The sequence below is a fragment of the Eptesicus fuscus genome, chromosome 13, assembly GCF_027574615.1.
Source record: "Eptesicus fuscus isolate TK198812 chromosome 13, DD_ASM_mEF_20220401, whole genome shotgun sequence".
NCBI classification, from domain to species: domain Eukaryota; kingdom Metazoa; phylum Chordata; class Mammalia; order Chiroptera; family Vespertilionidae; genus Eptesicus; species Eptesicus fuscus.
The window spans coordinates 27,601,522-27,627,688 of NC_072485.1; the positions used below are offsets into that span (position 1 = coordinate 27,601,522).

The following is a 26,167-nucleotide window of genomic DNA, read 5'->3' on the forward strand; positions in this document are numbered from 1 at the left end:
AAATACTTATAGGTTTTTAGAGAAATTTATATTGTCATATTGACTAGTTGACATTGCTCTTTATTTCTACTAATGACTATCTCTATACATTTTTATTCCATTGCTTTCTGTTTTATATTGATTTGGGGGACTTGCTATGAGACTAAAAGTTGCAATTCAATCATACCTGATAATACATAATTATTATTCAGAATTGATTCTAGTACTTATTTATTTATTTTTTTTAGTGTCCTACTGAAACCAAAGCAACATTCGGGGTCCACCTTAAAATAGTAGGAGACTGGACAGGTATGTAGAACATATTGTTTTAAGATACATGCTTTGAAAAATAATGAATCATACAATAATTTGTGTTTAAGTAGTAGAATTGCCAGCATATATAGAAATGTATATATGTTCTTAAGCTGTTGTTTGTTTTCTTTACTTATACAGTTTTTATATTTATGTCTTCTTCTTATAAGATGCATTTTAGAATTAGAATATTTCGGATATTAGTAATTTTTATTTTCAAATCTTCACAGCAGCTTTATTTGCAATAGCCAAAACCTGGAAACAACCCTAATATCTACTAACAGCTGAATGGATAAAAAAACAATTGTGGTATACTCATATAATGGAATAATACCTAATAATACTAATGAACAAACTATAAATACATGTAACAAGGTGAATTAATCTCAAAATAGTCATGGTTAATGAAAAAAAGCCAGAGTCCCCACGCCTTAGAAAGTATATTACATAAAATTCTAGAAGATGTAGTACATTTTAATAATGTATTATTCACTGTGTTTGCAAATCACAGGTTTCCGCCTACTTGTCAGATGTACTGGCAATAGTGGGAACACTAAACTATTTTTTTCCTTTGTTTTAGACAGCATTATTTTAAAATTGATGGTTGGTTTAACTCTTAAAATAATTGACACTTGGAATTTATATCACACAAATCTTCCAGTCCTTGCATAACCTTTCCTGTGGTAACCACCTACTACATTTCTGAAATAGTGGTCAATCTTAATAGCAGGCCTATTGGTGGTAGTATTTTACTCATTTGTTCAATAAATATTCTTTTTATTATTTGAGAGGTTATATTAAGAGTTCTATGTAGATAAATGTTCATTCTTAATATTCCCTTGACTGTTTAGGTTGATTCCTCAAAGGAAAAGATGCAGGCACAAACATGAATGCAGATGTAAATAAAGGTATCAGAACATGTAGTCTAGGGCTATAAGAGAAGCTTCACAGAGAAGATACAATTTGAGCTGAACCTGGAAAATCAGGGAAATGAGGGAAGAAGTAGGTCGTTTAAGTGAAATTCACAGCATTGTCAAAAATCAGGGAAGATAATGATTAAACCATATTTAAGAAGGGTAAGTCAATCAGCCTAGCAAAAGCAAAGATTTTGTTCTAGGGAATAGTATAAAAAATCCTCTTAGGGTCAGCTTGGTGAAGATCTTGAATGCCTATACAAGATATTAGAATAACATAGAGATGCTAAGGAACCTTTAAAGAATTTAGAGCATCATAATGAAAATAGTATTAACGTTTTGCACTCAGATGTCGAGTGTGACTCGACACGGTTAGCATCGGTAGCAGCTTGTATGTCGAATTGTATTGAACGTATCAATAATTTGAAATATAAAAAAATCCAAATAAATAAGTTTGTATGAAAAGAAACTCCAGTTTTTTATTCTACTGCCACGCTTTGTAAAATCTGGGGTATTTAAAAAATTAAATCCCGAGTAGAATAAAGGAATCGAGAAAAAAGCAAGCGAGTGCAAAGAGTTAATAACTTGCTAGTTGAATCAGTTAGAATCAAGAGAAGACTATGGTGCTGGAAGCTGGAGAAGAGTCAATGGAGGAGAGGGGATGGAAACTGGGGAGTAGAAGGAATGGATTTGTATGCTCAGGTTGAGAAGTTAACATTGAAAAATTGAAGTAATTTTTGCAAAAATAGGAAAGGACAATATATGTATCCTATATAATAAAAGGCTAATATGCAAATCGACCGAACGGCAGAAAAACTGGTTGCTATGATGTGCCCTGACCACCTGGGGACAGATGCTCAATGCAAGAGCTTCCCCCTAGTGGTCAGGGGGAGCGCCACTCAGCCAGAAGCCGGGCTCATGGCTGGCGAGCACAGGGGTGGTGGTGGGAGCCTCTCCCTCCTCTGCAGCAGTTGAACATCGCCTGAGGGCTCCCGGACTGCGAGAGGGCTCAGGCCAGGCTGAGGGATGCCCCCTGAGTACACAAATTTTGTGCACTGGACCTCCAGTTGTATAATAAAAGAGAAATATTTTAGGAAGAAGAACAATTGAAAAGCTTATATCACACAGTTAAAAAATCCTATCTAATAAAAGAGTAATATGCAAATTGACCATCACTCCAACCCACAAGATGGCTGCCCCCATGTGGTCAAAGATGGCGGCCCCCATGTAGACACAAGATGGCCACCACAAGTTGGCTAGCAGGTGAGGGCAGTTGTGGGTGATCAGGCCATCAGGGGAGGGCAGTTGGGAGAGACCATGCCTGCAAGGGAGAGCAGTTGGGGGTGATCAAACCTGCAGGGGAGGGCAGTTAGGGGTGACCAGGCTGGCAGAGGAGGGAAGTTGGGGGCAACCGGGCCAGCAGGGAAGGGCAGTTGGGGGGAACCCAGGCGTGCAGGGGAGCGCAGTTGGGGGGGACCTGGCCTGCAGGGGAGGGCAGTTAGGGGCAATCAAGCTGTCAGGGGAGCAGTTAGGCATCAATCAGGCTAGGGGTGATCAGGCTGGCAGGCAGAAGTGGTTAGGGACAATCAGGAAGGCAGGCAGGCGAGCAGTTGGGAGCCAGCAGTCCTGGATTGTGAGGGGGATGTCCGACTGCCCGTTTAGGCCCTATCCTACCTGGATTGGGCCTAAACGGGCAGTCGGACATCCCTCGAGGGGTCCCCGATTGGAGAAGGTGCAGGCTGGGCTCAGGGACACAAACCCCCGTGCACGAATTTCGTGCACCAGGCCTCTAGTGATAGTATAAAATTCTTTGTCTATAGAAAGGACAACTGGCTTGGTATTGGAAAGTTGAAGAAAATGGAGAAATATGTAACATAGGATCTCATGGGAAAACAATGAAGTTAATAAAAAGATCTTTGAGCAGTATTGACCTACTTGGAATCATTAAAAACCAGGCTTGGTTCATGTGGTAGTATTCAAAGAGCTCACGATAATACAGGGTTAGAAAAACACTGGTATAGTTTGGAAACAGTAATTCTTATGACAACTACTTGATATAACCACGATTGTTTTGTATCCTTTGACCAAGAATGAGTGAAGTTCTTTTCTGGTTCAAATATCAGTATGGTAAGGATTAATTTCAGTAATGAATGGTAATTGGTAGAATTCTATATCTGAAGGGAAACAAGCAGAATGAAGGTATAATTGAATTCATCAGTGTAAGCAGAAACTTCATGATAGCTTATTACTAATTATTGCTACTGAGTTACTTCATATTTTCTACTAGAGGCCCAGTGCATGACATTTGTGCACTGGGGAAGGGGGTGTCCCTTAGCCCAGCCTGTACCCTCTCCATTCTGGGACTGCTGGCTCCGAACTGCTTGCTTAGCTGCCTGCCTGATTACCCCTAACCACTTCTGCCTGCCAGCCTGATCACCCCCTAACCACTCCTTTGCCTTCCTGATTGACAACCTAACTGCTACCCTGCCGGCTCTATCTCCCCCAACTGTCCTCCCCTGCCAGCCTGGTCACCCCCAACTTCCCTCCCCTGCCAACCCAGTCACCCCCAACTGCCCTCCCCTGCCTGCCCGGTCACCCCCAACTGCCCTCCTCTGCCTGCCCGCTCACCCCTAACTTCCCTCCTCTGCCAGCCTGGTTGCCCCTAACTGCCCTCCCCTGCAGGCCTGGTACCCCCCAACTGCCCTCTCCTGCTGGCCTGGTCACCCCTAACTGCGACCTGCCCTCCCCTGCAGGCCATCTTGTGGTGGCCATCTTGTCACCACATGGGGCTGGCCATCTTGTGTGAGGGTGTGATGGTCAATTTGCATGTTACCTCTTTATTATATAGGGTTGTCAGTAGCTCATTAAAATAAATTCTCTCATCATTTATTTTAATATTTATTAGGAATACTTAATAGTTTAAATTTTATCCTCTTATTTCATGTCCTATGTCATTGAAGGATAAACAAGATCATTTTATTCAGAGTTCATTTCCAGTCAGTTGCTTTTCAATTAATACAGACCTTCTTGGTTGTTGACTTTAAATATTTGTTGTTTTGGAAAAAATGTCAAGCATTCATGCAGAGAACCCCTAAATAATTGTGCCACTATCTGGCCTTAAAGCAATGGAATTATAATTATGGAGCGAAAATGGGAACATTGCTCCTGAGATCAAGGATCACTGGTTTTTATTCTGAAAGAATTGATTAAAACTCAGTTTTAAGTGCAGTAGTTATAGGAAATACTAAGGAGATACTTAAGAATTTGAATGTCAAAGTTTTACTTTTTAAAAATCAGTTAGAGATATTCCACAGTGACTTTTTCTTCCCTGAAATATGTTCTGCCTGGGCAGGTCTATTGAACAGCTTTAAGACCACCACATGCACAATTTTTTCAAGATTAATCAACTACACCCAGCTGTAGAGTGTCCATGAAGCAAATGAAGCAGCTATATAGCACAGTATAAAAGTTTAGTATTTGTTGTTTAGCCTTTTATTTTACCCAGGCCTGTACTTGCATCTCCTAAGTGTGTGACAGACTTATTGAAGTTTAGAAGTCTCTTCAAACCTCTGAAGTAGTTCAGGTTTTTCCCTGAAATGATAATGGTAGAGGAGGTGTAGTGAATTATCCAAGTAGATTTCTCTTTGAATTGAATTAATATTTTGCTGTTCTAGAATCAAAGAAAGATGTATGGTGACAGATTGCCATGTTAGCTTGATCTAACTGTTCAAAATAGCTTAGTACTTACTTCATTAGATATCATTTTTGAATAATGTCTGAAATAATGTTAGACCATAATTATTTTAATCATCTAAATAGCAGCTTACGCTTGAGGGGTCTGAGTTATACTATAAGAGCATTATATACCTAATATCCACATGTAATTAATTAAAAAATATTGTCATTGTTTCATTCAATAATTAGTGTACTGACAATAACTGGATAAAAATGCAACAAAGAACTCATAATAGCTTTTTCTTAAATCTTGGGTATCAATTCCCATATTTTCTATGGGAAAATCTTGCTATAATCAGAAGATATGGTTAACTTTGAGAATTCAAAGTGGGAAAACAGGGCCATATAATATGGATTTGCCTTGATCACATAATACATTGATATTTATAGTACAACTAGTCTTAGATAGAGCTTTAGTTAAAGGGAGGGCCAAAAAGGAGGCGATAACTCTATCTCTACTTACTTCAGTATCACTCTATTAGTCAGGCATGTCTCATACTTCATCTAGCTGATTGTTTCTTAAAAGATTAAAACATGTGTGACGTATTTAAAGTGTTTTGTTTTGTTTTCCATTTTGGGGAACTCCAAATGGAGTTAGTATGCCAGTTAATGACTTATTAAATAATAATAATGTCTTTATTTTATAATGACAGCATATTTTGGAACAGTTATGGCATCCACCTTACACTATTTATGTCTGTGACTAGCTTTTGGTTGCTGCAAAAATGAAAAAATCCAAAGTACTCCTATTGAATACTGAGCTGCTTTTTAGGTACATGCCAAAAGGGGAGCTACAAACTAAGTTTGAACATATTGACTTATTTGAAGAACATGGATTATATTCAAATATATGAAATATCATGAGTTTTACATTATTCATGTTCACACATTATAAACTTTAGTCTAAACCCATAATAAATATGAATTATTTAATTGCAATATCTGCAAAGGAGTGACTAGAAATACTGTGTTTCTTGTTTGTTTGCTTTTTGGCTATGGCCAGAAAATTATAATGGTTAGACATTTGTGGAAGATAATGTTTAAACTATTTGTTATTTTGCCAAATAATCAAATATTTATTAAACACATACTATGTTCCAGATTCAGCACTAGTCTCTGGAAATTGACTAAAACTAAAAAGGTCTCTGTTCTGATAGGGTCTGTATTCTAGTCAGTATAGATCTCCAATAAACAAAAAGAACAGATCAATATGTAACATGTTAGAGGGTGATAACTACTATGAAGAAAAATAAAGAAAGGTAAGGAAGTAAGAATGATGAAAGGAGGTAGTGCTATTTAAATTGGGTGTTTAGTTACAGACTTTTTGAGCAGACATGTAAGTAGGTGAGGTGACAAATAAGGTAGATTTCAGAAAGAGGTGTATTCAGGCTAAGGAAACAGTAAGTGCAAAGTCCCTATCACTTTTTTTTTTTTTTTTTTACTTTTTAATTTAAAATTTTTAATTAAAACATTTTATTTTTTTTCTTAGTTTTTATCATTATTTTGGATATTCCAGGAGCAGCAAGGAGGCCATTAGAGCTGGAATACAGACATTGAGGGAGATAGTAATAGAAAATGAGATCAGAGAGGGTATCTGAGGGTATCTGACGCTATAGGAGGAGTTGGTTTTGAAGACTACATATGAATGAATATTCATTTTGTTCTAATATATACTATCTGGGGGTTGGCAGGCTGAGGTTATTTTTTCAATTTTTTGGCTTATCGCTTTTGTTAAATTTATTGGGCTGACTGGTTAAAAAGACTGAATTTAGGAGGAAGGTGGAAAAAAGTGAGAAATCTGAACATTGCAATAAATAGGTCAAACTTTTTTAGTTGGGTGGGTGGGAATGATAGGTCATATTTGGAATGGTGGTTCTATATATGGGTTCTGGTAGCTTCACCTACCCCCTATGTCCAATTAGTCCCAATGGATGGTAGTAGCTTCCTACTACTCTCTGGATTTCTTTACCATTTTTGACTTGGCTTCTCAGTACTTCCCTCATTAGTCACTATTTCCCTGTGTTAAATTCCTTCCATTTAAAATATGTAGAGTCATTCCAGGTTTGGCTGGATCCAGACTATTGTAGGAGGTCAGCAGAGTGTTTCTGAACAGAGCACTGAATCCAGAGGAGTAATATATGGGGGGATAAGAGGACATGCAAAAAATCCTTAAACAGTCAAATGTTTGTGTTCAAGGACTGGTAAGAAATGCAGTAAGAACCGAGTAAGTGGAAATGTTACAGGGAATAAAGTCTGAGAAATACCCATGGATCACATAAGATAGATACTTGCAGATACCAGTTTTATTACAAATATTATGGAAACACATTGGAGGATTTTGATTAGGGTCTGACTCACATTTTAAAGTGGTAACTCTGGCTACTATATAGAGAATATGGTGGGAGTGGGCCAGAGTAGAAATTAAGCAATGAGGATTTTAGCTAAGTAAGTGGACAGTGCTGCTGCTTATTGAGGTAAAGAACACTGTGGCATATATTTGGGGTGGAGGGAGGGCAAGAATGGACATTCACAATTCAGTCTTGCACATATTGAATATGAGATGCCTCTTAACTTCCAAGAAGTGAAGTTGAATAGGCATTCCCATATGTGAGTCCAGAGGTCAGGGAGAATTCTGTGTTAGAAATCTAAACCTGGAAATCATTAGCACATTCATGGACTTAACACCTTAAAGCTGGATAGGATCATCTAGGGCAGGAATTCTCAACCATGTAAGACCCAAAACCTTGCTTTATAACATCTTATATGCCCACTTTACATTCTTAATAACAATATACAGATATTATATCTACAAATATATTATAAAAATAAATATATTGTGCTAACCTTATTATAAAGAAGCTATTAAAATGAATAGTAAATGACAATAGATGGTATAAGCCAGGGGTGGGGCAGGAACCGGGTGGTGGGGGGCAAGAAGGGGAGAAGAGGGGGGAACATCTATAATACTCTCAACAATAAAGATGAAAAAAAAATAAGATAAATAGTAAATGATTTACATTCAATATTTAAAATTTCAAGCATGACCGCACTAGAAGTCATAATGAAATAAGTGACTTGTACCCACATACAGAATTATCACAAATAAGACAGTTCTAAATACAGGCTCCCAATGTAATTGAAACACTGCATTCTTTATGATGTGACTTGCCAAAATGGCGAACATCTTTTGGTTAAGTTCTAGACACAGTAGCATACAATATTACTGCAGTTCACATGGTGGTTGTACTCCTGGAAATTTCAGTTCATGTTTATTTATTTATTTTATTTTATTAATTTATTTTTAATCCTTAACCAAGGATATTTTTCCATTTATTTTTAGAGAGAGTGGAAGAAAGAGGGGAAAGACAGAGAGAAATATCGATGTGAGAGAAAAACATCAATTGGTTGCCTCCTGCATGCACCGCTACTAGGGCCCAGGTCAGGGAGGAGCCTGTAACCAAGGTACGTGCCCTTGACTGGAATGGAATCCAGGACCCTTCAGTTCATAGGCCGATGCTCTATCCTCTGAGCCAAACCAGCTAGGGCTCATATTTAAATCATTTAAAAACTTTGCATTTTCTATAATTATTCTCATTTGCATGGGTGCCCAGCAAGTCATTTGAAAATGATGTAGGAAATGAGACAAGTCCTTATCCTACGGTATTCTCCACAACATTGTAGGATATAAAGTGTCTCTGACTCCTACTCTCAACTTCAGTAACTTCTGATCATCATTGTGAGAACCAAATCTGGTCCTAAGAAGTGGCATTGTCTTAAGACATTTCCTAAATTGGTACAAGAGTAACCATTTTAGGAAATGTGTATAGAGAGCAGAAATATAACAGAGGACTGGGCCCTTGGACTTTTTTTTTAATTTCTTTATTGATTAAGGTATTACATATGTGTCCTACCCTTGGACATTTTGACATGTAGAGTTCAGCAAAGGTGACTAAGAAGGAGTGGCCACTGAGGTACAAGGAAAACCAGGAAAGTCTGAGTCCTGGACACCGTAGGTCAGTGTTTCAGAAACTGAATTAATGCCTGAATTAATGACCTTGAGAATTGTGTTTTTAGTGGAGTGTTGAGAACAAAACTTGACTGAAGTAGGTTTGAGAGATAATAGTAGTAGAGAAGGGGAGATGGTAAGTATAGACCAATCCAGTGGTATGTTGGAGCCAGTCCTATGAGCTTATTGGGTCACCGGGGGCTTCTCTCCCAATTCTATGTTCAGTGAAGTCAAGTTTGGGAGCTTTCAGTCATTCATAGTGTGATGATTTATCCCACAGAAATAGATCAGTACCATAAAGTATGGTTTAAAAAATGTAAGACCTGGCTATTAAATCTTTGCTAAAGCACCAATGGATAATTTCTAAGGAATTTGGATGTAAAATTACATTAAAAATAGAGCAGAAAATAGAAGGAAGAAGAGAAATCCTATTTCTTATCACTGAGATTGAGGATGGGGCAGAAGAAGGGAGAAGGTGCCATGTACCATTCAAAATAGTGAATTGATACATGAAGCATGGAGGCCCTTCAGGGTTGTGCCAAGATGTCTACTGAGATACATGGTCCAAACTTTAAAGTGAGACAAGCCAAAATAATTATGAGGTGTCCCTCCCCCACCCCACCCCCCGCCTCAGGCATGATCCACTTCTTCAGATTAGCTATTAAGCAGGTGGGGAGTTGGATTTACTAGTAACCAGCATTGGTCTACTCCTGATTAAATTCACTATATTTGTCAACTCCATTCCATTCTCTGCACTGTCGCCATAGGAAATTCAAAGCATGAATCAAATGAAATCACTTCTCTTGCTTCAAATACTTTAATAGCTTCCCATTTCTCCTAGCATAAAGGTAAAAATCCTTCGGGTAGCCTGGAAGGGCCTCCCTGCTCTGGCTCTGTCCAACTTCTCACCTGGACTCAATTTGTTTTCTTGTCTGCACAACAGCAACGCTTTTGCTTCGCTTGCTTCCTCTCACCCTATTTTTATCCTTATCCATATGTTCTTACTCTCCACCACCCCTGCCCACCCTACCCACACATGTACCTAGTATATTTAAATGACATCTCAGAAGTAATTTTGTCTGAGAAGCCTCAATTTTTGGTGTTATTTCTTATATATGTTGCCACCACTGTATTTCTTTCCTTAAGAGCACTTATCTCCATTGGTAACTATACATTGAAAGTGTGAACATTGATGTAACACATTTTCTCCATAGGCTATAAGCGTTATCATTGTAGGGACTTGTATCTCTTTTTGCATACCAGTGTACTCAAGGGCCTATTAAAAAGATTGTTCATAATAAATGTAAATATTTATGAAGGAAAGGGAGAAAGTGGGAGAGGAAGGGAGGACAGAGAAAGGGAGAGAGAGAGAGAGAGAGAGAGAGAGAGAGAGAGAGAGAGAGAGAGAGAGAGAGAAGGCATATCCTCTCCTTCATGAAAACTCACAAGCTAGTGGGGCAGTGGTCAGATACATAAGCAAGTGTAATACTGTGCCCACCAAAACGGAGGATGCCATGGCATCTGTGAGGAAGATTTGGGAGGCTTTTCAGGCTAAACTGAGGATTAGAGATAAATAGGACTTGTTCAGAATGGGAGATTATTCCAGGGAGAGAATTAGCTTGAATTAGTGGCTCAGAAGGTCATGAAGTACTAGGAAGATGTCATGGTGTTGGAAGGCCAGGCTGGGATGTTATCCAGAGGTCATGTCATGCAGGAGCTTGTGGGAATTACTAAGAAGCTTGGTCTTTCCTCCTAAAGATATTGGTGAAAAATGGAAGGCATTTTAAACAGGAAATGAAATCAAATGTACACTTTATATGGGTTACCGTGAAGGCTTTATGCAGATTGGAAAGGAGAAAGACCAGGTTAGAAGCAAAGATGCCAAATTAAAGATTTGTCATAGTGCCAAGGAAGCTGAGGAGAAAAAAGTTCTGTGTAAGAAATGAACTAGGACCACACAATAATTTTGTGAGTGGCATTACTGCTATTATAAAAACCATCTTATTGGGAAAATTCAAGGGAGAAGTTTGGGGATGGTATAGACTGCTTTGGATTACTGAACAAATTAGAGACCAGAAATAGAGAGTTGGTAATAAAAAGAAGCACATGGCAAATGGGCTATTTCTAAAGTCATCCTGTTTCTAAATTCCCCCAAAACTCTGAGAGTGATTGAATGTATACTGTTCTGGCCTGTGATTAGCAGAGAGAGACAAGTTAGCAAATACATATGCAAATTACTTGTGTATCCATCCAGGTAGATCTGGGTCAAAATGAGGATTAACATATTATATTTTCAAGTGTATATTATTTATATAGTGAATCACTATATATAATTCTAAACTTTTGTGAATGTGGAAATAATTGCAGACAATTAACTTGATAGAATTTTGCATAACTTATTTACTATTATACTAAGTCAGTCAATGAATATGAGCTGGTGGTAAATTCTTCATAACCTCAAAAATCAATGAAATTTTTCTATCAGGGAAATGAAAAATTTATATTATAATTTAAGTGACCATCTGTTCTCAGGATAGAAAATAAATTGTTTTCTCCTTGGTTTCTCACTTTATGAACACGAAATCTATGCTATCATTTTTTAGTAGATGACAGCTCACTTATAATGCCACTGAAAATAAAGAGACTGCTTAGTAAATGATTGGAATTCACTATTCATAAAGTTTTATTCCAGGTTAGTAATTTTACAACTCCCAAAATGGAGAAAAACACAAAATTTTTATTTTCTGGCCAATAAAAAATGTTATTTTTTATTCTTGAAAATAAGCAGATTACATAATTTCTGGGCCTAGAAATAGAGTTATTACAGCAAAGTGGTTTGTTTTTGTAGATTGTTATGTTTTCATTAAGATTTGTTCTGTTCCTAAGAGAAGTTTGAATTCTCTATTATCTACCATTTTCTGTTTTATTTTACTATATAATATGAAGGAAAATAAGAATAGTGAGGAATTTTCTTGGTAACGTAATTTCTCAAGCAGTGTCAAAAATATGACAGTAATGCAGTAGGTGGCCAGGAAGGCATATGTCATTTTAGTGTTAATGGACTAAATAATTTCAAAGAAGGCAGGAAGGCAAGGGTTTTGTGCCATTATTATTATTGTGGGGAACATTTTTAAGTACTCATTTTTATATGCCCTTGCTAAGTAAGAACTTTATAAATTAAGTAAATGAATATAGTTCCTGTTCCCTAAACAAATTGTAATTTTTAAAGCAAAATTGTGACTTGGTGGATTATAATGAAGCAGATAGGGTTCTTTAATATCATCCAAATGAACATACCAAACACATTACATATCTTAATACCAAAGAAAGGTACTTATCTTCTGTGGATTCAAAAGGCAATTGAGAAAATGAACTTTGGGAATAGTGTGTAGCAAAAATACTACTCCTTTAATGATTTTTGAACTTTAACAGAGAAGGAAAGTGGGATTTCATAAACATATAATTAGTATGGGGAAATGAAACTCTTCTATAAAATGAGATTTTTGAGAAAACTTGAAGGTGACAATTAAATAATGGATATGGAATGCTAGGGAACCTAAAGAAATGTACCTAGACTGAGTAGTACAGTAGTTAGTGGAGTTAGTAAAGAAGAGTTAAAATGGTCTGTTGCAGTGTGAGGAAGAACTTAAATGTAGAAGGTGATTTTATTTTTTGTTGTCATAGTATTGAGAAACTAGTAACATGTCAGGGTGCAGCTATCCACATCATTATGAGGGAAGAAAAAGAAGAGAAAATTCACACAGAAAACTTTGCATATCCCAACGTTTTCTATGATAATACCTAGCAGAAAGTTATGCCTCCAATTGGAGCAAATCAGAAAATGTGTTTTAAATGTGGGGCTGTCCTTCAAGAATAGTCAAGTGATTTTCCTCCTTTCTTCCCCCTCTTGTCCTTTGTGACATAGTCCTCTGAGCTTCCGCTGGCACAGTAACAGTGCAGATCTCTTGTTGGTGCTGGAATGGTGGACTGTTCAGCAGTGGTTTGGGGTATTGTGTCCTCTCTGGGTGAGATACAGCACTCAACCATAAGCTTTCAAAGTTGGCAGTGAGCATAGTCAAAAAGACAACCAGGGCCAACATCCAAACCCAATGGAAATGGGGACTCACCTTTTTTTTAAAATCTTTCTTTGAGGTTTGTGAATGCATTTACATGAATAAATATTCCTATTCCTGCTTTTCCCACAGGGCAGGAACAGATGGCAGTATTTTTCCAAACCATTTTTAAAAGGGGATTTTTACTTGAATTTATTATCTATTTGTTAATTATTTAACTAGACGAGTTGGTTTTTACAATGAAAACCTCTCACATTCCCTGAGCCTCTCTAATATATTCATTTGGTGATATTATTATGTTTTCCATATTAAAAAGAAGTCACAGGAAAAAAAATTTGATATAACTTTAATGAGTATTGAGAATCAAGCAATATGAATAAAATGAAAGATATTTTTTTTTAAATAGAATAGTTTAGAATGACATGCTGTGTTTCTAGATAAAAAGCTGAATATGGTGAAACTGTTAATTCTTCCCAAAATAAACTATAGGCTTAATACAATTTCAATCAAAATAAAAACTCAAAATAAAAATATAATATTAATACCTATTTGAAAAAAACATAAGAAAATAATTAAAAATAACAAGAAAATCTAGAAAATCTTGAATAACAAGATAGGACTGGCCCTATTAAAATATGCTGTAAAAGGAAATAAAATTTACAAGCAAGCTAAGAATTTACAAGGCTAAATAATGTGCCAATGAACATGAAGCTATGAAGTGAATGAACTGGGGTTTGAACTCAGGCTCATCTCATGCAAAAGCAGGTGCTAACTTACTATACTGCCTCCTATAAAGTGCAAATAGTATAAATACTATGATACTAGAGCAAGGAATATGTTAACAAAAGAAAATAGCCTAGAAATAGACCTTTAATGTATGAAAATACATATCATATGATAAAAGAAGCTCCATAAATCAATATGAACTATCCTATATAAAAAAAGGCTAATATGCAAATGGCGGAAAAAACAGTTGCTATGACGTGTACTGACCACCAGGGGTCAGACGCTCAACTCAGGAGCTCCCCCCTACTAGTCAGTGCGCTCCCACAGGGGGAGCGCCACTCAGACAGAAGCCCCACTCAGGGCTGGCAAGTGCAGCGGCGGTGGCGGAAGCCTCTCCTGCCTCCACAGCAGCACTAAGGATGTCTGACTGCCAGCTTAGTTTGACATCCCCTGAGGGCTCCTGGACTGTGAGAGGGCTCAGGCCAGGCTGAGGGACTCTCTGGAATGCACAAATTTTGTGCACAGGGCCTCTAGTTAGTTTATAAATAAACAATTGGCATTTAACTATTAAAAAATTAAATCTTTAAATGACAAATTACTTCCAAATAGGTTAAGTATTTTAAGTTTAAAAGTTAATTTATAATAATAAAAGCATAATATGCTAATTAGACTAGACATCCTTCCAGATGACCTTCCAGATGAAGCCGGGGCTGCCAGGGAAGCCCGGGTCCCAGGTGCCTACCAGAGGCTGGAGGGAATCCCATGTCCCAGGTGCCAAAGGGAAGTTGGTGCTGGCAGCCAGGGGAAGGAAGGCCTAATCTTGCATGAATTTTGTGCATCGGGCCTCTCGTCTGTAAATAATCACCAATCTCTAGAAGTAAAAGACCATTCTATCTTGGAAGAATTCTCAGGGAAAAGTAAGTACATTTAACTATATAAATATTTAAAAATTATGTTAAAAATAAAAAATGAATTGAACAGAAACATATATAGAAATTACCCATTAATATCTTCATTATATAAAGAGTTACTTTAATTCAAAAAGAAATAAGCTGAGAAAAGAAATGTATACACTATTTGAACAGAGTAAATCATACTAGTATTGAAATAAATGTTAATTAGAATAACTATATACTATAGTCCACCTTTCAATTAACAAAGATTTTCTTTGTTGGTAATATCCATTACTGGTTGGATGCAAAATGTTGACATTTTACTCTCAAAGATATATAATTAGGGTTTTTTAGGAGAAAACAACATATTCTGTCCTAGGAAATCTTAAAATTTATATAAGCATGGTAAGGTTCTCTTGCTTGTGCTGGAAAACAGGTTAAAGTAGGAGCTTTCTGGGCAGGACAGGGTGCTGTAGGAGGAAAAAAACAATGATTGCAATAAAAGGCATGATGTCATTAGGACACAATCTGATGTTAATGCAACTGAGCTTAGAATTCACAGTGAAGTATTGGGAGATAGGCTACAGAAACATGGAGTCATTTTTTAAAAGAATATTGAGCATCAAACTGAATAAATTAGACTTATTCTGTATTCTACAGGAGATTAAGAATCTCTATTCCAGCCCTCCCTGGTTTGGCTCAGTGGATAGAGCGTTGGCCTGTGGACTGAAGGGTCCCAGGTTCGATTCCTGTCAAGGGCATATGCCTGGTTGTGGGCTCAATGCCTGGTTGTGGGCTCAATCCCCAGTGTGGGGCATGCAGGAGGCAGACAATCAATGATTCTCTCTCATCATTGATGTCCCTCTCTCTCTCTCTTTCTCTCTCTCTCTCTCTCTCCCCTCCTTCCTCTCTGAAGTCAATAAAAGTATATTTAAAAAAGAAAAAAAAAAGAATCTCTATTCCAGTACCTAATCTTACTATGCTGAAATTAAAAAATGAAACTGATTATTACTGGTAGGCATAGTCTGTGAAGGCCTCTTCAAGGAATGGGAATCTGAGCTGGCCCTTAAGTCTTGGGCAGGTGTAGGTTAAAGGAAGGACAAGCAGTCCTGGCATTGGGGATGCCTATGTAAAAGAAAACCAGAGGGGTCCAAGAAAACCCAACTTTGTTCAATGAAACAACCTAACAAAGGAAGTGAATTCATATGTTTGCTTTTCCCTAATGCACCATTTTGTAGGTTTGGGTTTTGACCAGGAGGTCCTGCATTTAAGAACAGAGAAGACTGTCACTTATGGTTGGTTTTGCTAGGTTTCAAAGGACCATACATCATATGCTGTTGATTTTGTTTGCCCAGGGTTTTTGGTTAGAACTTTATAAAAACTGAAAAGAAAACCTCCAGTTTCTTTGGATCTTGGATAAAATTGCCTGTTTCTTTTTGAATATGTGCACGCAGCGGGTATTCAGGGTTTATGTAGAAGGCAGGAAATGAATTAGCATCAAGCTGAGCCTGGATCACTTTGAGGTGTTCCTTTTGTTGAATGCCTACATTGTTAAAAATGTGCATTTGCTGTGACAAATGAAAATATAATATTTTCCTTAAAAGGTAGATTGTGGAAAGCTTAGTAGCAATAATGTGTCTATCCAAAAATACCTTTGTTCTTTGCTTTCACTTTTCTTGAAACTCTGTTCTTTTCTCCACCCCCCCTCCATCAATTTTTGTTGTAGTTTAGCCTCAGTGGCAACAGAAGAGAATTTATATTTTATAAGAAAGCGAGCAATAGACATTGATTCACTGATGTATTTAGAGGCCAAGAAGTCTGGGGTTCTTTCAAAAGCTGCTTTTGATTTTTTAAAAATAGTATGTTTAACAAGTAGGAGCCAGAATAATGAGTATTAAAGAAATGGACTTTTATCGCTGTGCTTCCTCTGAAATTAAAAAGATCCATTAAATAATTTTCCTTTGTGTGTTACTGCATGCTTACCTTCAGACCTTACAATGTTAACAGTACCAATTGTGGAGGCATACAGATTGTATATGACCCTGCTGTGTTTTCCTGTTATTATGTAATCCTTAGGCAAAAAGAAAATAAAGGAGGGAGGAGGGGTGAAAAGGGAGTACAGTATTTTCTCTCCCAAGAATGAGGCAGTATGATGCAGTGAAAAGAATACTGGACTGTGAGGTTTTTGGGATTTGTTTTTGTTTTGTTTTTTAATCTTTTTGCCTCTTGCATATGACCTTCATCCAGTCAGCCAACTTGTCTGGCTTTTAGTTTCTTCACCTAAAATATATTACATTGAGGGAGTTGTTTTCTTTCTCAGCTCATTGCTGATGTGAAACTGTATAATGCTTTTCAGAGAAATAAATTCTAGAATATGGATTATTTAATTCCACATACAGTAGGAATGATAATAGATTAATTCTGGTAAAATTGAGCAGATTTCACAGGGAATATGGTGGAGGATATGTGCCAAGTATAGGATTTTTATGTTTATGTTTCTATCTCCTATTAAGGTTCTCATTCATTAATTAGCTCTGGTTATGTATTAATTGTGCTCATCAGGTTCTCATCTTGAGTTGCAAAGGGCAGTCTTGTTTTTTTGTGGTTTTTTTTTTTTCTTGTATAAAACATGTATGACATTCTGTATTTTATATTTCTTTAACATTGACCTCAATATTTATGGAGAAGGTAGTTTTTCTATAACCAGAGCTGATTTTTTCCCTGGAATTGCCGTCCATTTTCATTTGAATTTTATCAATAGAAGGTTTATCTATGTCTTTAAGAGGAAATGTTCTTGTTTTGCAACTAGATTTTTTGATTTATCTAAAATAGTATTAATTTGAATACCTTTGAGGTTGCTTTGAAAGTATTTTAAATAGCAACTATTGTTATTCAATACTGAGTTACCATGGTGATAAAGAACATTCACTTGATTTAAACTTCTCAGAAAAGGAAAATGTATACTCTATATTTTTCTAGTTGGTTTAGATGTTTTTCACCAAGTCTGCCCTTTAATTCTTTTGCTTTTTATTTTTTGAAGTGATTTGGTTTTCTAAGATTAGTGTGCATATTTCTTTTCCTAGGGAAAAGAATACATCACATTTTGACAAACCATTAATTTCTTTGAATCCCTAGAATAGCTTTTCATTCCCTTTTTAAGTAATTTTGTAATTACATTCTAAATTCTTTTACAAGTAGCTGTAATGGCACTGCTATTCTTTTGTTGTGCTGACATTTCCTTGTGGTAAACAGGGCTGCCCTTGAGAATAAGTGTGTGGCAAAGAATAGGTACTTAAAAGTTTGTTGAGAGTGGATAAATGAAGGATGGTTTAATCAATAACATTTCCTTCTGCTCAAAATTCTAGTCTGACTACTAATTTCAAATTCTCTGCCATAGATATTAATATATGGAAAGCAGCAAAAATGTTAGCAAAATTCTTCACTTTGTCTAGCACCATGTATCAGAAGGACTTCTTTTTTAGTTCCTTTCACTTTTTAAAAATAAAGCTTTGCGATTCTTTTATTTTTAATTACCAGTGTATCCAGGCAAAGTTGGTTGTTCTGTTCTTTTGGGCTCTTGGAGTATGCACATAGCACTTATTTGTTTTTAGTGTATGTATCTTTTGATAACACATATGTGTTTTTTCCTGGACTTTTAGCATATTAAGGACCTAACTTGGTATCTGATATTTAGTACATGATCAATAAATATTTGCTGAATAAATAAATTTTAGATGTGCATGTTCTGTTGATATATTTAAATAGTATTTCCTAAATGTTATGAAGAAAATTAATTTGTACCTTCTCTTTTAATCTGTGTGTGTGTGTGTGTGTGTGTATGTGTGTGTTTCTGCATGACTTGTTGTGTCCTCCTCAGCAGGTAGAGGAGCAGACAGCCATAATGTAGAGACTGTGAGTCACAAGTACCATTGAAGATATTTTTATGTTTGTGATAATATACTATACACATCTATCTTTTTAAAAAAATGTTTTATTGATTTCAGAGAGGAAGGGAGAAAGAAACATCAATGATGAGAGAGAACCATCTGCCTCCTGCATGCCCCTACTGGGGTTGGAGCCTACAAACGAGGGCATGTGACCTGACTGGGAATCAAACCATGACCTCTTAGTTCATAGGTCTACATTCAGCCACTGAGCCACACCGGCCGGGCTATACACATCTATCTTTTAAAAAATTTCTTACTCTTAGATAAGCACTATACAAAATACAAACAAGTTATCAATAAAACAAAAGTTAATGCCTTTTTTCTTTTTTTAAAATTATATTTTTATTGATTTCAAAGAGGAAGGGAAGAGGGAGAGATAGAAACATCAATGATGAGAGCGATTCAATGATTGGCTGCCTCCTGCACACCCCCTATTGGGGATCAAGCCCACAATTTGGGCATGTGCCCTTGAGCAGAATCGAACCTGAGACCCTTCAGTCTGCAGGCTCTATCCACTGAGGCAAATTGGCCAGGGCCCCTTTTTCTTTTCATCTGAAATCCTTAGACATATTCACTCTTGACTCTTTGGTGCATATACTTATAGACTTCTTAGATAATTGTAGATGAAGTTATCTAACGTCCTAGAGAGACTGGAATGCTGGAGAGAAATTTATGACAGCTTGTCAACCCCTTAGCTAAAGTCTCATGAAGAATTCTTTCACTACAGCTTTGAGAAATATATTAATGACAGACATTCTGGAACTCTGGAAAAGTTCCGTGGCGGCTGATTGCAAGCTGAGAATGACAAATGAAAGAGGCCATCACTGAAGCAGGCTCCTTGAATGCAGTGGAGAAGATGAGGTTTCTGATAGGCAGGGGCTAAGAGGCAGCACTTAATTGATCGAGTTGAGATGGGTGTGGTTACCATAATGGGCAGCAAGGCTGAAACAGTGATCAGAATGGATTGATGTGTAGAGATCTTCGGTGTTGACTGACTGACCATGGTGTCCTTATAATTCAAATAGATGGATGACCTTGTAAATTATTATTTAATTTGTACTAATGAAAAAAACACACACAACTCTAGTGTTGGCAAATAGAGCCATGACCTGAATCATCTCAATAGAGAGGCACAACCCTTCATCCATTTCCCAGACTTGAGTCAGTTCATAGATCTGAACCCCTTTAATAAAGGGGTGGTCAAATCCCTTAGAGAAAGGACCCTTGTACATGTCACTATAGTAGACCCAGTAAGGGCTTATGGAAAATTAATGGAGTTTTGGTTTTAGTTCATGTTACCTTTGGCCCAGTTGTTCCCTGAATCCACCTCAATTCCAGATTTCATAATTGGACTAAACATTCGTTGCCACTCTCAGAATTCCCTTATCCATACACCTTTTTCCCCTCTTTTATATTATTTTTTTTTCTTAATTTATTTTTGTTGTTTTGTACTTTTAGGTAGAAAGGAATATTTTCCATGTTTTATTGTTAGTCTTAAATTGACTTTTTCATCCATGCCACTGTTTCTTCTTAACTCTAATAGTTACACCCTATTTTGTATTTGTATAAAATTATTAATGTGTATGTGTTCAGAGACCTCACTCGCAGCCTTTACCAGCTTACTTTCTCCCCTAAAATTACCTTTCTTAAAGAAAAGAATGTCTTTGGAACTATTTTGGGTTTTTGTGATACAATAAGGGATGGGTAGAAAATGACTAAAAGGAGAAGTGAGAAAGAGGAATTTTTATTTCTTTAAAATTAAATCCAGTTCCTTCTGGATTTAATTTTAAAGAAAGAAAGAACAGGGAATTGAGTTAGAGAGGAAAGAGAAAAAGAGAAATAAAACAGGTACCTGTCCTTACTAACTGGAGAATATAAGCTAGAGACTGTAGGAGAGTAAAAGCTGCATTTCAGTTGATAATGATGAGATACACAGGGCATGGTGCAACTGGCTAGTATACCTCGTGGACCTACAGGGATACCAGCTTATTTTCCCCCCATTGGCCCAGACTAGATGTTGTTACTTGTACAAAGGACTCTGTGTCTGAGAGCATTTCATTTTAACAATGAGCACCTGTTTTTTCAACACAGGTATTAGTTACATTACCTCTGAAAATGGGTGGGAAAGAAATGGTTTATTCTGACATAACTACGTGCACATGAATCTCACCTAATAGTAGCTGACAACATGATAGACACTCTACCTACAGGTTGGGTTCCTCAAAAACTGACTTTGAGAAGTAATTTACTGGTCAGTGAATGTAAAATGCGTATTAGGTATCAACACCTATGGAGGGAAGAGGAAAGAAGGGAGACTGGGTGGAGGAAGGAGCTGAACAGCCAGGCAGGCTCTGCAAAGCCTGGACCAAACTGGTAGGAAGCTCTGGAGCAAATGTTGCCCATCAGAGTTGTCTGTATGGAGCTAAAACACCCTGCCTTGTTCAGTCACTGGATAGGAGCTTTTCTTGGAAAGGTATTTCCCCGGCCCCTGAGGCAGACCCTGATGTAGCTAACAGCCACAGCCCACCTGCTTATTGCACTCCCCACAGCTGGTCAAGTACTTAATTGAAGCAGAATTTTTTTTTTTTGGGGGGGGGAGGGTTCTCCTCTATATCAACTATTGCACCCCCAGCATATTTTATTAATAACATTTAATTAAATTCTGAGATGAATACTAATTTTAAGCAGGTTGCTAAAAAGCATAAACCAGAAATGTCCCAGGCAAACCAAGACATAGGACCACCCTCCCTCCGTATCGGTGACTTTGGCAAGATTCCCTTCCTGTCCTTAAACATATTGTTCTTCAAGGGATTCAAATTAAAATGATCACTGAACTCATCTGACACATTTGTCAATTGAAAAAAAAAAAAGGAATTAAGAACAGAGATGAAAAGTTGGTAGAGGACTTACTTTCTGACCTCCAATTTGATTTCTTCTATTGTAACCTGCTGCTTCTAAGTACTACAGTCTGTATGAGTAAAGAAAGATGTGTTCTTTGGTAGACCCTTTCTCATGTGTACTCACTTATAACACTGCCTGTATTATGAGATAACTCTGTGTTTCTTGTAAAATCATATAAATATTATGGTGTAATCATTTACTGATCTTGTTTTAGTTTTCAGTTTAAGTATGAAAATAGTGTCTATTGTTTTTTGGCAACATTTATTCTGTAGCTCCCTATGTTACATTATACTAGTCATTATAAAACCTAAGGTTACGTCTCTAATGGGTCTGCTTCAAGTTCCTCAAGGACTACATTTCAGTGCTTTTTGGGAAAAAAATTAAAACTTGCAAATTTAGTACAATATGAGCAATAAGAGGAAGAGAAGAAAGTTTGTATCTATTAATAAAAATGCCAAGAACTTCTTTTTAGTTTTTTTTAGAGCAATGTTGTCACTCTTTAGAGATGCTATCTGATTTTCTTTACTTGCCCATTATAATCTGGTATTCAAGAAATTAAAATACTCATTTTCATGTGGAGAGGCAAAGGTAAGGATTTACTTGGGAGGAAAAAAATGACTAGGAGTTGGTAAAACCTTGAGTTCCTCCAGCAAACAATTTCTTAGGTTCTTGTTAAAGGTATTAATTAGGTGGCTGTGATCATGTATCTAGACATAAATAACTTTTAGATTATAAACGAATAGCGTAATCAGCGTCACCTTTATGTATGTACTAGAGGCCTGATGCATGAAGATTCGTGCAAGAATGGGCCTTCCCCTGGCTGCCGGCACTGCCTTCACTCTGGCTGGAGCCGCCTTTCCACCTTCCCACACTGCCCAGAGGCCTGGAGTGGCTGGGGCAGTGCAGAACGCCTGCGTCCCAGCCCGGACCACTCTGCGCCTGTGTATGCAAATTAACCTGCCATATTTGTTGGGTTAATTTGCATACTCACTCCTGATTGGCTTGGTAGGCATTGCAAAGGTACAGTCAATTTGCATCTTTCTCTTTTATTAGTGTAGATTCTGTATTTAACTTTTTCTTTCTTCCTTTTTTTTTTTTTTTATAGTGGTAGCAAGAAAATTTTATTTTATTCTCAGTCCAGGAATATATTTGCATACCTTTTTGTCATGTTATGCAAATCCTTATCTCATTTGCTACATTCTGAATATTGAGGAGGATTACAGCTGGGCTATTTTCCACAAAGGGGAAAATAAAGAACTTGTCACAGTAAATGTGCAAAACAGTTGGATTAAAATTGGAGAGTATTTTATTTTCCTTGCCTTTGTTTTTAAATAATTAAGTATAATGTCTCACAATTGATTGTTCAGGGAACCCAAATTCATGTAATTGTGTGCAATATGTTAACCAGTTCTGGTAGCCTCAGAATCATTTTGTTGATTGAATGAGAGAAAGGAAGAGTGGGTGAAAGTCTACAAAAGCTTGTGCTTGTTAAGGTATATCTCCTACTGTTAGGAAATCCTGTTCAGACATTCATCACATCATTAATTGGCTCATCAGAATATCACTATGTAGAAAATCTTCTCCTTCATTCAGAGGCTTTAATGACATTGTTTTAAGAAGCCCTGTGAATGGATCTAGCCCTAATATTTGGATAACTACCATTTTCTTAAGGAATAGACTTTGGACTTACCAAGAAAGCAAATAATTTGGTTGACATTTTGCTTAAGAGAACAGTGTTATTTTAAAAGTTTTGCTACTTAACAAATGAAACATCAATTTATTTGGCTCTTTTTCTTATGACCAAATAAAGAACAGGATACTAATTAGATAATAGGCATAATCTGGGAAACTACAGAAGGACTAATGTAAGGATTATGAACAATTTTCATTTGGATTTTTCTAAGAAAAATTTTAATCATTTATTTTTATTCTCATGAACAAATAAAGCAATTATATCTTTATGAGTTATGAGATAGAGTTAAGTCTCCACATTTAAGAATTTATTAATATAATAAAAATAGAAATTTTTAAAAGAACATAATTTTCAGGTAGAAAAATTTGAAAACATTTATTCACAAAAATATATGCATCCCTATGTTCATTGCAGCATCATTCACAGTGGCCAAGACATGGAGACAACAAAATGTTCTTCAGTAGAGTATTGGATAAAGAAGATGTGATACATATATACAATGGGATAATACTCAGTCATAAGAAAAGATGAAATACTGCCATTTGAGCCCAGCCATTTTGGCTCAGTGGACAGAACTTCGGCCTGCAGAATGAAGGGTCCCGGGTTCCATCCTTGGTTGCAGGCTCCTCCCAGACCAGGGCCCTGGTCAGGGCACATGCAGGAAACAACTAGTCGATGTGTTTCTCTCACATTGACATTTCTCTCTGTCCTTCCCTCTCTCTTCCACTCTCTAAAAATCAATGGAAAAATATCCTCTGGTGAGAATTTAGAAGAAAAAAAAAGAAAAGAAATACTGCCATTTGAGCCCTAGCCGGTTTGGCTCAGTGTATAGAGTGTGGGCCTGCAGACTGAAAGGTCCCGGGTTCTATTTCACTCAAGGGCACATGCCCTGGTTGTGGGCTCAATCCCCAGTAGGGAACGTGTAAGAGGCAGCTGATCAATGATACTCTCTCGTCATTGATGTTTCTATCTCTCTCTCTCCCTCTCCCTTCCTCTCTGAAATCAATAAAAATATATTTAAAAAAAGAAATATTGTCATTTGAGACAACATGGATGGACCTTGAGAATATTATGCTAAGCAAAATAAATCAGTCAGAAAAAGCTAAGAAACATGATTTCACTCATATGCGGGATATAAAACTGAAATTCATAGACACAGACAACAGTGTGGTGGTTACCAGAGAGAAGGGGGTAGGGGATAGTAAAGTGTAAAGGGGGCCAAATATATGGTGATGGAAGATGATTTGACTTTGGGTGGTGGGCATACAATGCAATGTATATAGTTCATGCATCATAGAAATATACACTTGAAACATATAATTTTCTTAACCAATATCTCCCCAATAAATTTAATTTAAAAAAAAATAAAGAACATCATTTTAAGATACTGTTTATATTTTCTGTTCATATATATAAATTTTTTGACAGTCATGATAGCTACTCAAGGATCTTCATTTTCTCTTGGTATTCCTTGCATTTATGATATTCAGATTAAAGGATGTTCCAAATGTAGGAATATTAATTATAGATTTCATAATTTGGGTAGCTTTGTAAATGACCTCTTATATGCTACTTTGCTCTCTGTGTATGTGGGGGGAGTTGTTTGTTTGTCTTATTTTGTTTTGTTTTAGTCCTATCACTGAAATGTTATCTTCAGAGATTTTCTTCCATATTTACAATCAAATGTACTTTGCGATTATATAAATAGGGAGTAACCTATAGCTATATTATATTATAGTTGTTTTCATTAATAATTCTGATTTTTCTTTGCATTAAAATCAGTTTGGGAATCACGCAGTAATATTTTAATTCATGTTTATTATTTACACCTAAGGATATGTCATATTCAATATAGCTGTTTGATTGAGCAGTTCTTTATAAAGTTCATCATGTATGGTGTTGGGTCATGGGCTTTATTTTACAAGACTTTTTATATAGGGGATAAATGGAAGGTAACAAAGAGAAGGAGAAACACTAAAAATAACTCAGTTCATGAAAATCTACATACATTGGAAAGTAGACTGAAAAGTAAGGGCAGTATCATCAGAAGAATTACTAGACATTTCATTGAAATGAATTTTAATTCTGTTGATTAAAAATGACAATATATCAGTCAATAATGTAACTTAATTTTTTAAAAATATGAACTCAAATTAAAAAGTAAGTATACTTAAAAGAAAAAAAAATAAATTGTATTTTCATGTGAACTGGGGAGTAAAACCACCTGTCTTAGATTTTTTTAGTGTTTTATAACAACTGTTGGAGTGGTGAAAACACAAAGAACAGTAGAAGTCAGCTAAATATCTGATTCAGCATGTTTTAATAAAAATCCACATCCTGCTTCTCAGCCATGATGCTCCCAAATGTGTAACATCTAACTATTCAGTAACTGGGAAATGGCGAATGTCCTCAAGTGTAGATTTTCAGTGTTTTGTGGAAATTGCTCACCTTCAGTTAGGGACAGATTGACTGAAGCCTGGAGTTCAGCGTTACGCTCTGTCTCAGCCTGATGCTGTGATTGTCACAGCTGAAATACAGGTCCCCTTGTTTCTCATGGTTGATAGCATTTGGGATCTTCTAAAGACACTGTGATTAACCATGGAAAACAGTTTTCTGTATGTAGCAAAAATTGGAAAATGTAAATATTCTTTCAGCTAACACTTATCTAGCACCTTAATGTGAATGCATCAGATAATGTTCCATATTCTAGTGACACTGTACCATAGATACTAGAATATGTATCTACCATATAACAATAAATATGTAGTGTGATAAATTCTGTAAGAGTGTAAGCACAGAGTATACTAGGAGTAGAGTAGGAACATCTATTCCAGATATGGTAGGAGGAGAGGAAGAATGCTGGGATCAGGGAATCCTCCCATTAGGGATGCCTCTAGAGGTAATGAATAGCTCTAGTCCTAGATACATGGGATCCGTATTAGAGTGGTAGATTACACAGTGCAGATAACTGTATAGTCTAACTAGATC

At 36.6% G+C, this 26,167-nt stretch overlaps 1 protein-coding gene across 1 annotated transcript in view; it reads left to right on the forward strand.

Annotated features, from left to right (window-relative positions):
- NOX4 (NADPH oxidase 4) overlaps positions 1-26,167 on the forward strand; it is a 163,895-nt gene that overhangs the window by 87,240 nt on the left and 50,488 nt on the right. The window contains exon 12 of the mRNA XM_008153612.3: positions 228-288. Coding sequence (XP_008151834.1) covers positions 228-288 — 61 coding nt within the window. The remainder of the gene's footprint in view (positions 1-227; positions 289-26,167) is intronic.